General features: G+C 38.9%; 1 protein-coding gene across 1 annotated transcript; it reads left to right on the forward strand.

Annotated features, from left to right (window-relative positions):
• The first annotated feature begins 1,592 nt into the window (after positions 1-1,592).
• On the forward strand, positions 1,593-5,173 carry LOC104436018 (putative leucine-rich repeat receptor-like serine/threonine-protein kinase At2g24130). The gene is given in 4 exon segments (XM_010048753.2): positions 1,593-3,273; positions 3,276-3,845; positions 3,848-4,282; positions 4,563-5,173. Coding segments are annotated over 4 exon segments (2,952 nt in total). The 5' UTR covers positions 1,593-1,721; the 3' UTR covers positions 4,958-5,173.
• Positions 5,174-12,208: the final 7,035 nt, after the last annotated feature.

Genomic DNA, 12,208 nt, shown 5'->3' on the forward strand with positions numbered 1-12,208 from the left:
CAAAAATCCTAAATTGGTAATACACATGTCATATTTTTCACGTAGTAATGCTCAATTTTGAGGTTGCTTTCATGAGAGAAGACATTACACTCTTTTTTTTTATAGGCATGGAAGTCGGTCACAGTTAGTTGATGAAAAAGTGTGAAGGAGGTTTCTATGAGTCCTCGAGAATTAGATCTACGGAAAGGTCCTTGTCATTGGATGACGATGTGCGCAAATCTCACTCATCGATAATAAATCTTTTAAGATCTTGTCATTTACCACACTCTATAGAAGGATTACAACTCAACACACGTGATTGCAACGGAATCATGACAGTAAATCTCAGGGCACCATATAAGCTCCCATGACCTATTTTGAATTTTATAATAACCACATCCTCACTAGTTTTCCTCATATGCGTGTATTCCCACCACACTAGAGGATATTATCATATTACTTTTATATACGATCTTGATACAATTTTTTTTCTTTTATCTTCTTAAAGACTATCAAAATGTGTGAATGATGTGTTCATATATTTTTGTATCATATATTTATAGGATACACTATTCTCACGAGTTACTACATTTATCCAAGTGATCCGTAAATGATGAAGATCTCCCTTTGCTCCATCTGAAATATTAGGACAAACTCCTTACAACTTCATTCTTCATTTCATGGCCTTACGCCATATGGTAGCGAAAATAAGAATACAAACAAAAGGTATCTTAAATATCTTTGCAAGGTGAATAAACATTCCACCCATTTTTTCGAGATGAATTAGAAATTTTCTATCACAACTCGCTGTCAATGCCAAAATAGAAGTGGAGCCTTCCATACATGAAGGAGAGGCATTTTGCCGATATAGTAACCGGATCGTCTTGTAACACGATGAAATACTATTTCCGACCTCGCTACAAGACCAAAAAGGAGTCACTATAATCTATTGGCACTTCTTTATCGAGCTAAAAAAGCGTCCGCAAATGGCAATTTTTTTTTTGGCCATACATCAGGTATGCTGACCCTAACCTTTGTCTATGTAAAACATCAGATTAAATATAGGACAAAGTCTACCTAATAACAAGAGGTTAATTAGTAGTAAGTTCCGTGCACACGCATGCAACTAATGTATCAGCCGACAAATATACCAAAATCCCACGAAAAAAAAACTTGCCCCGTCACCCTCCTAGGCGTGCCTATTAACTTAGATTATCCCATCCTTAAACAACGCATCCTCCACTAAATTTCAGCCTAAAACCCACAAGCAAATCGAAATATATAAAAAAAGGGAGAGAGATAAAAAGAGTTAGGCCTCGCAGGTGGTGTGGTGACATGTACACCACTTCGCAGCCCGTACGGCTCCCCGACGCCGGCTGCCGTGTCGCGCCTCGGGTTCCCACGTGGTCCTCTGCCATTGGTTGACCTCGTGAAGTCAAAGTTCATCGGCGCCAAACGTTGCGCTCTCTCCCGTCGACGGCAGTTAGGCACGACCCTTAGGACACATCGCATGAATTCTTTGGTTAGTTTATTACGTTACTTCCTGGTATAGCATATCCTCGTGGCTCGTGGTTCTCCTTTAATTAAGACGCACCGCGCCATGCATAGTAATGCACTTCCCCCTCATACAACACCAACAAGCTCGTTTGTTTCTCTCTCTCCCTCTCTCTGTCCCCTTCGCATCCGCGATCATTTTCTTCGAAAGTTTTAGTTCGGAGAAGACAATTTCATGAAAACAAAAGATGGGTCGTTTCAAATTGTTCACTTTGTATGTTAGTGTCCTTTTCTTGCTCACTGCCTTTCGCGCTGTTGTTTCTGGAGACCGCGCTGGCGACAGTCAAATCGTGAGCGATAGAGCATCGCTTGTGTCGTTCATGTCAGGCATCGTTTCGGACCCACGAAACGCCTTGCAAAGCTGGAATTCTAGCGACGTCCATGTCTGCAACTGGACAGGAGTTACGTGCAACAGTGCAAGAAGTGCAATAGTAACGCTTGACCTGTCTGGAAGGTCACTAGGAGGCACTATCTCTCCTGCAATTGCTGGTCTCTCTAAGCTAATTATTCTTGATCTGTCCAGGAACTTCTTTGGAGGTCGCATACCGCCCGAGATGGGCTCTCTTGTTGAGCTCCAACAGTTGAGCCTCACATGGAATTTCCTTGAAGGGACAATCCCTTCAGAGCTTGGTTCTCTTCGCAAATTAGTGTACCTCAATTTGGGAATTAACAAGCTTTCAGGTGACATTCCGGAAGAAATTTTCTGTAATGGGTCGTCTGTTTTGGAATACGTGGACCTGTCTGACAATACTCTAACCGGGAAAATACCCTTGAGAGATGAGTGTGAGCTTGGGGCGTTGAAGTATCTTTTGCTGTGGTCCAATAGGCTTGTGGGTCCGGTCCCTCCAGCATTGGCCAACTCTACGAGGCTAATGTGGCTTGACTTAGAGTCGAACATGCTGAGTGGGGAGTTGCCCTCTGGCATTGTCCACAAATTGCCACGCTTGCAGTATCTTTATCTCTCCTACAATAATTTCGTGAGTCACGACGGTAACACCAACCTCGGACCTTTTTTTTCAGCTTTAGCCAATTCATCTAACTTGCAAGAGCTTGAATTGGGAGCCAATAAACTCGGTGGAGAGCTACCTGCTAACATCGGCAATCTTCCTCGTACTCTGCGGCAGTTTCATCTGGCCGAGAATCTCATCCATGGTTCAATCCCTCCACAAATTTCGAACCTTATTAATCTCACTCTATTGAACTTGTCTAGCAATTTCTTGAATGGGACCATTCCAACCGAGCTATGCCGAATGCAAGGGCTGGAAAGAGTGTATTTGTCGAACAATTCGTTATCTGGTGAGATTCCCTCAGCTCTGGGTGATCTTCCTCACCTTGGTCTCTTGGACCTGTCGAGAAACAAGCTATCAGGTTTGATTCCAGATAGTTTTGCCAACATTTCTCAATTAAGAAGGCTCTTCCTATACAAGAACCAGCTCTCCGGAATGATTCCTCCAAGTCTAGCAAAATGCGTGAATTTGGAGATACTAGACCTTTCTCACAACAGACTTTCCGGGACAATTCCTGATGAAGTGGCGGGTATGAGGAGCTTGAAGATATACTTGAATCTGTCTAGTAATTATTTACACGGTGCTCTACCACTGGAGCTGAGTAAAATGGACATGGTCCTGGCAATTGATTTATCGTCAAACAATCTCTCTGGGACCATACCATCGCAACTCGGAAGCTGCATTGCACTCGAGTTCCTCAATCTTTCTGGCAACATGTTGGAAGGTCCCCTTCCTTTTCAATAGGGCAGTTGCCTTATCTTCGAGCACTCGACGTATCTTCCAACCATTTGATTGGAGCGATTCCGCAATCTCTCCAGGCATCTCCAACTCTAAAGCAGCTCAACTTCTCTTTCAACGGTTTCTCTGGAAATGTATCGGATGACGGTGCATTTGCTGCCCTGACGGAGGATTCTTTCCTGGGAAACAGTGGCCTCTGTGGATCAATCAAGGGCATGAAAGCTTGTAAGAAGAGGCGACACTATCACTTGATTATTGTGCCAATTCTCCTTTCATTGGTTGTCACTCCCATATTCTGCGTATTTGGATACCCTCTCACACTCAGGTCCAAAATCAGACAGAAGCTCGCAAGTTTTAGTAAGAGTGACATGGTAGTTGAAGAAAAGCAAGAAAGCAAAGAGCACAGGTACCCAAAAATTTCGTATCGGCAACTCATGGAGGCCACTGGTGGATTCAACCCTTCCAGCCTGATTGGTTCGGGCCAGTTCGGGCATGTTTATAAAGGGGTTCTCCAAGATAACACAAGAATCGCCGTGAAGGTTTTGGATTCGAAGACTGCTGGAGAAATCCCAGGAGCTTCAAAAGAGAGTGCCAAATACTAAAGAGGACCAGGCACAGGAATCTGATTAGGATCATAACCATATGCAGTAGGCCGGATTTTAAGGCTCTGGTTCTTCCGTTGATGTCAAATGGGAGCCTGGAGAGGCATCTGTACCCAAGCCACAAGCTGGACCAAGGGCTGGATTTGGTTCAGTTGGTCAGCATTTGTAGCGATGTGGCCGAGGCTGTTGCATATCTACACCATTACTCTCCTGTTAGAGTTGTTCACTGTGATCTAAAACCGAGCAACATACTTCTGGATGACGATATGACAGCTTTGGTCACTGATTTTGGGATATCAAGATTGGTAAAAGGAGATGACCAAGACGTTCCGCCATATGATTTGGCATCATTCTGCTCGACAGATGGATTATTATGCGGTTCAGTCGGCTATATTGCTCCTGGTATGTTGCAGTTGCAGTCTCATTAAATTGAATTGCCACTAATCATTGTGCACACTTTAATGTCAACTGAATTGTGGTCACTCCATGTTTGCACAAGTTTTAGGTCGCTCATGAGTTAGGAAATTTGTATCTGCATATAAATCATAAATCATTACACTTCCACTAGTTCTTCGACACGAAGCTATTTTTCTCTATGATCATATGTCAAAAACCTGACTATTTGACCTCCTCTAGTAGTAAAAGCCTAACCTTCCAACACGACTGTTCTGAGAAAATGCAGAGTACGGGATGGGGAAAAGGGCTTCAACTCAAGGAGATGTCTACAGTTTTGGGGTTCTTCTGCTAGAGATCGTGACGGGAGTACGCCCGACAGATGTCCTATTTGATGAATGTTCAAGCTTGCATGAATGGGTCAAAAGTCACTATCCCCACAATCTCGATCCCATTGTGCAACCAGCGCTATCCCGGTGCAGCACGTCGTCAATGTCCGAGTACTTGAGGAAGGCATGTTGCGAGGTGATAGTGGAGCTAATTGAGCTCGGTCTCATGTGCACACAGTATGCTCCTTCAACAAGGCCTAGCATGATGGATATGGCTCATGAAATGAGCACACTGAAGCAGTATCTCTCTGATTCTTCCTCACAAGAGATGGAAGCAACTTCTTCTAAACGCTGAGATTTTACAGACAAAAGTTTCGAAAGTTTGTTGTGTAATAATTGCATCAGCTTACTCCATTGTTTCTTGACAAAGATGCTCCAATGGCTCAACCAAGTTTTTCTAACGCATTTGTTCACCCCCTACCGCAATTTTCTTGGTGAGGGGAACTTCATGTTGGTCAGATATGTCAAAGGAGAACCAATTTTCAATGTCAACTAGCACACCCTTAGATTATTTTATTTTTCCAGAACCATTCATCTATCTGGATTGTGAACATGATTCAGACGTCAACTATTCGATGAGCAGTCACAGTTTGATTTTCTGTCTAAAGATTAATTGATATTTTTGGTGAACAACATTAGTACGACCTCCACAACTGTAATTGCACTCAATCCCTCTTTTGGCCTACCACTAATGAGGCATTTTCTATTACAAGTAGCAAGTGGAGCTATCGACAAATCGTCCAATTCCTGAAAAGTCCAGGTTTAAGTGCTTCGATATGATTACCTCAACCATCAGGAAGCATGCTAATGTACGTCTCAGTCATGGTGAAAAGCCATTCTAAAATGTGAAATCATCTGGAAGCCTTCTTCCATATTTTCCAATTAAAATGATTAAGCACGCATCATGATTTTCAAAGGAAGCTATTAATTGCTCCATCCAAATAATTCGTATAAAACCACACATCAAAAGCAAATTACAGCTAATAAGGGATAAGTCACAGTGAAAGCACTCGAAATACATGATGAATCTTGGATGGTATGTATGCTCTTCAATAGAATTCGATCAGCATGCCTACCCATGGCTTTTGGAGAATACTTTGTGAAGTTTCTTTGTCATGTTTATGTAGTTATCCTCTCAGTCAGTACAACTTCCAAATTCTTCGCCCCAAATTGGAAAAGTTCCTTCTTGACATTGTGATCTGTTCCGGTTCACTGAGTTGGAAGATAGAGTTGGGGTGGGATCTATGATATGATAATAAAGTATGACCCGGCTGATGTTCTACGGAGCATCAGTTCAATTCAAACAGTAGCTTTCAGAACCATTATGCTACAGCAGGCCGTATGCTGTAACAGGAATTTTAAGGCGCAATGTATTCACAAGATCTTAGCTTTACCAACCTCAGAACTTGGGGTCTGATTATATAGATACTTAAAGGTTTCAGAGAAGATGCTTTTGTCACTCCCATGATCAAATAGATGCTTTCAAAACATTATCAGCAAAAAGACCATGTTTCCCCTAGCTAAATTCTACAGCCGAAATTTTGCCACAGCCAGGATCATCTGCGGATCATTTTGGATCATGCTTATAGGGACAGTGAAGTACACATGGCTTCCAGACACCAGTTCTGAGGGTCGTGCTAAAGACTCTTTGTCACGTTGTCCACTCTAGGAGCCGAAAGTTAAAGTGAGTAGGATTAGTGATTGCTTTCAAATTTGCAACTGCAGGATCATTTTCATCACTTAACACCCACCTACATGGTCCCTCCTCAATAAATCCTACCGGCCAGAGATCCTGGTGAGAGAGCTTTAAAGCAAATTCCTAGCTTTCCTTGCGTGAAGATATGGAACACTATTCCTCGCTGCTAATTCCTTGAAAGCGCGGCAATGTTTTTAACAGGTAACATTTTTGGAAGTTACCAACAGTCTTAAGGATGCAACCTTAATTATCCAATCATTAACGCATCGATAAGTTACCGAAAGGTTTGTAGAAGTGCCATAAGTTATTTGCTTGTTTTAAATTATCGACCATCTCTATAAGTTACCAATACTTGCGTAATTTATCATTGTCCACGTATTAGAGAAACTAACTTTTAAAGAAAATTACCAACTCCGTGATTGCTTCAAAATTACCAATTGTGTTAAGAATTTATCAATATTTATTTGTTACAGAGCTAAGGGAAATACCAAAAAAGTTTTAAACCTATTACATTGGTACCAATTCAGTTATAAACTTTTAATTAGACCAATTTAGTTATAAACTTTTTTCAATTGGTACAAATTCAGTTCATTCAACTATCTAGGGTGGAAATTGCTGATGTAGACGTCAACCATCGGCACGGTAGCCGTAAACATTTTAATATTTAGATTTTTTTATTTTCCTATTTCTTATTTTTCCTATTTTTTTTTTTAATTCTATTCTTTCTTGTTTGCATTGTGGCCTATCCCAACCATGGCCGATGACCAGCCACAACCGAAGGCCAATGAGGGCATCGTGGTCCTCACTGGCCACATGCAATAGTCACCCTTGCCGAATCTAGTGAGGGCACGACCCTTGTGGCTTGGGCGAGGGCGGCCTTTTCTGACCATGGCCAATACCGGCTATAGGGCAAAGGAGAAAGAATAAAAACAAAAAAATAAGAAAAATAAGAAAAAAGGAAAAAAGAAAAAAAAATCTAAAAATGTCAACGTTAGCGTTAGCCGTGCCACAAAAGACTGCCGGCGTCCATGTCAGCGATTTCTAGTCTAAATTGGCAATATGAACTGAATTTGTGCAAATATGAAAATGTTTAAAAATCAATTAATCAAATTAAAAGGTTTATGACTAAATTTATACAAATGCAATAAGTTTATGACTTTCTTGGTACTTTACCTACAGAATTACCATAGTACTAAAGTTACCAACTCTTACAACAAACTACTTATACTGGGTTGAGTAATTAATCAACTCTTTTAATTTAACATCTAAAATTCTAACTTTACTTCCTCTTATTTGATCGAGTACAAGGGTCTATTTGAATGTTTCAAAAAATTTATCTATTTTGAAAATTTGCAGATGTGTGTTGAGTCAAAAGAGTAACCGGAATACCAGATCAAACACAGCTGACATGGGAGAGAGTGCTTCATCGCCCGTCACCATCAAGAGATATATTTGGAGACGGATTAGATTCCCCTTCCCATGAGGAAATTACTAATTGGTGGAATACTAGGCAATCCGAAACTTTTTTGACTGATATTCAAGAAAAGAGTATTCTAGAAAAATTCATCAAATTATTTATGGATTTTATATGTATGTTAAAGTTATCGGCTCTTACTGAGAAACCTACTTGAGTCCTCTTGCCAATGTTTATTTGACTGTAACTTTAACACATTGGAAATCTCTCTGAACAAATGTAGGTATGTTATTGGAATAGTTAGTACTTTTTGAACAATCGAATAAAAGTTAATACTTTCATTTAGAAATCGATAACTTAACCACCGCATTTAAATGTTGGTATTTGACTGGAATGTAATGGATAATTTCGGACAAAAATTGATAATTTTATAGAAGAGCAGTAATTTTAACATGTTAGAGAACTCTCCAATTTTTTTTGGGTCAAAGATTTCTCCAAATTAATTTGGTATATATTGAAACAATTGGTACTTCTTAAAAAAATCAAATAAATATTAGTAACTAACTAAATAAAAGTTGATAACTTCTTAAAAGAATCATCAACATTTTTTTATTTTTTAATTGTAAGTTGCCATTGAAGTTAGTGAATAATAGTAAAAGTGGGTAGTTTTAAAAAAAATCAGATTAAATTTAGTAACTAACTCAATTAGCGATTAGCAGTTTCATGAAAGAGTCGGTAAATTGAGCTCTACAAGTAAATGTCACTAAATTAGTGGAGTAGTTGCTAACTTTGAAATTAGTTATAAATTTTGTGTTAGAGTTGATAACTTTAACAAATCAATGTTTGTAAATTATAAGAAGGGTTGGTTATTTGAAAAAAAAAATTATAGACTCTACTAATCAAATAGTAGTTGATAATTTGCGTAGAAGAGTTGGTGACTCGAATTAGTCACTAAGCCGTGCAAACAAACGTAGTAAGATATTGGAACGGTTGGTGATTTCGAAACAATCGAGCAAAGCCTATTATAATCACTTTGTTTTTCCGAATTGGATTGGCGAAGAAAGGTAGAAAAGGAAAGTCTACGTTCACTTTAATTCCTTTCTGATTCGGTCGCTTTGCTTTGACCAACTCCAAGTTTGGACTTCTTTCTGGCGGTGGATATAGGTCTTCATTGTTCGGAAGCAGGAGGTGATCAAGCGACATATTGGTTTTGGATTGAATATTTCGTGATTTACATCCTACGGTCATACATCTTCTTATGAATTATATTTAGGCATGTGTTCGAGCAATTAAATCTTGTGATAAAATTTGTGAATTATTTTGTGAGAAATTATGATGCTAAACACCGCAGGAGTTATTAGTGTAATTTGAGACCGGGAAACATTGAAAGTTTTATAGTAACTCGAGTGTGGTTATAATCTTCTTTGTAACACTGGATCTATGGATGAATTCTATATTGGTTCTCCCGGTGGATGTAAGTCACATTGACCAAATCACACAAATTTTTGTTGATTTACTTTCTTGTTGTATTTATTTTATTGCTTAGTCGCTTGTTTCCACAACTAGAGCCATGCTAAGTTGAATTGAAGTAAATTGATGTCAATTGAAGAACAAAAACTGAGAATTGACATATTTGATAGGAAGGATTTGAATTATGAAAGATGCAAATTGAAAATATCTATACTAGAAGAATTTGCACATAATCCTATCTTGGAAGAAGCTGAAGTTGATGAAGCAAAGTTGCAACCGTACAAAGCGGTGTCAACACGACGACGACAAGTACTATATGTGGGATTTTTCTAACTATTTTAATGCCCAAAACGCCCTCAAGAACCTCCTCTCTTTTTTTTTTTTTTGTTGGAGATGCGTTGTTATGAGGTCTTTCGTGGCCGGTTATGATATGTACTTTCTCTCTCTTCTTTCATTCCACCTTTATCTTCACCCGTCGTTCTTTGTTTCCTTTCTCAGTATCTTCTAGGATTTTTAAAATTCCAGATTTGGATTTTCCTCTCCTAGGCATATTAATTTTTAACTCATTTATTGTGCCGATTACGCCACTCCATCGTCCTCCCCTTCCTCCTCTCCCTCTCTCTCTCTCTCTCACCAAAAAAGCCATTTATTTTTCTCTCATTTATGTGTGAATCATTTATATATAAAAATATACAGTTAATATATAACGTTTCCTAACTTATCGGAATTCTCTACTTTTAAAGAAATTAAATGTCGGCATGTCATATCGTGTCATGTCGCATGCCAATGTTGATTTTACATAAATAGTTACAATTGTTTGTCTAGGACCCAAACTTACTATACAAGTATATTACTAATGAGACATTAGTATAACCTCCACAACTGTAATTGCACTCAATCCCTATTTTAGTCTACCACTAATGAGACATTTTCTATTATAAGTAGCAAGTGGAGATATCTGCAAATCGTCCAATTGCTGAAAAGTCCAGGTTAAGTGCTTCAATATGATCACCTCAACCATCAGGAAGCATGCTAATTTGCGTCGAAAAGCCATTCTAAAAGGTGAAATCATCTGGAAGCCTTCTTCCATCTTTTCCAATTTGAAATGATTAAGCACGCATCACGATTTTCAGAGGTTGCTATTACTTGCTCCATCCAAATAATTCATATACAACGACACATCAGAAGCTAATTACAGCTAATAAGGGATAATTCACGGTGAAAGCACCGGATATACTTTTTGAAGTTTCTTTGTAATCAAACCTGTGGGTGGGCATATTGATGAATCTTGAATTGAAAGTATGTTCTTCAATAGAATTCGATCAACATGCCTACCCACGGGTCTTGGAGAATACTTTGTGAAGTTCTCGGTCAGTACAACTTCCAAATTCTTCGGCCCGAATTGGAAAAGTTCATTCTTGACATCGTGATCTGCTGATGTTCTGCGAAGCATCAGTTCAATTTAAACAGTAGCTTTCAGAACCATTATGCTACAGCAGGCCATATGCAGTAACATGAATTTTAAGGCACAATGTATTCACAAGATCTTAGCTTCACCAACTTCAGAATTTGGGTCTGATTATATAGATACTTAAAGGGGCAGAGAAGATGCTTTTTCACTCCCAGGATCAAATAGATCCTTTCGAAACATTATAAGCAAAAATACCATGTTTCCCCAGCTAGATTTTGCAGCCGAAATTCTGCCACAGCCAGGATCATCTGCGGATCATTTTGGATCATGCTTGGAGGGACAGTGAATTACACAAGGCTTCCAGACACCAGTTCTGTGGATCGTGCTAAAGACCCTTTGTCACATTCTCCACTCTAGAAGCCGAAAGTTAAAATAAGTAGGATTAGTGATTGCTTTCAAATTTGAAAACTGCAGGATCATTTTCATCACTTAACAGCCGCCCACGGGGTCCCTCCTGAGTAAACCGACCGGCCAGAAATCCTGGTAAGAGCTTTAAAGCAAATTCCTAGCTTTCCTTGCGTGAAGATATGGAACACTATTCCTCGCTGGTAATTCCTCGAAAGCCCCGCACGTATTTAGCCGGCAACGTGTTAGTCATTTACCATCAGTCGTAGCAATGCACCCGTAATTATCCAATCTCTAACGTGTTACTAAGTTACCGAAAGGCTTGCGGAAGTGCCATAAGTTATTCGATTGTTTTATATTACCGACCATCTCTATAAATTGTATCACATTGACCAAATCACATAAATCTAGTGTTCGATTTACTTTCTTGTTATGTTTATTTTATTGTTCAATCGTTCATTTCTACAATGAGAGTCAAGCTTAACTAAGTTGAAGCGAATCAATATTGATAGAAGAAGAAAAAGTGAGAATCGACCAATTTAATAGAAAGGATTTTCAATTATGGAATATGCATATTGAGAATTATCTGTACCAAAGGAATTTTCACATACCCCTAACTAGGAAGAAGCCGGAGTTGATGAAGCAAGCTAACTCTGAATTGCTAGATAGACAAGCGTTGGTGTTATTCAACTAATGTTGGCTCGCAAATTTATGTTTAACATCGAGATAAAAAGACCATTGGTTGATGAAATCTCTACAAACAAAAAAGTCTATTTAATGAGACATGTGTTGAACTTAAAAATGGATGAAGGTACATCACTTATTGAGCATATCAATGAAGTCAATGTGGTCGATAATCAGTTGAGTTCAATTGAGATAAACTTTAAGTTGAAGAACGACAAAAGGTTAGGGAATTAGAGTTGAGTCTATTAATGATATTGCCGCAATGATTAATAATACTTCAAATGATATTGATTATGTGTTGTATATCACTAATAATTCATCAATTAATGGATGTATTATGGATTCTAGTTGTTTGATTCATGCTACACCGAATAAGAATTGGTCTACTAATTAATATATGGATAGTAGTAAAGTGCAATTGGAGAACAATGTTGAGTACAATGTTGTGGGTGTTGGTGATATACGA

The sequence above is a fragment of the Eucalyptus grandis genome, chromosome 1 (genome assembly GCF_016545825.1).
Source record: "Eucalyptus grandis isolate ANBG69807.140 chromosome 1, ASM1654582v1, whole genome shotgun sequence".
In the NCBI taxonomy this organism is placed as follows: domain Eukaryota; kingdom Viridiplantae; phylum Streptophyta; class Magnoliopsida; order Myrtales; family Myrtaceae; genus Eucalyptus; species Eucalyptus grandis.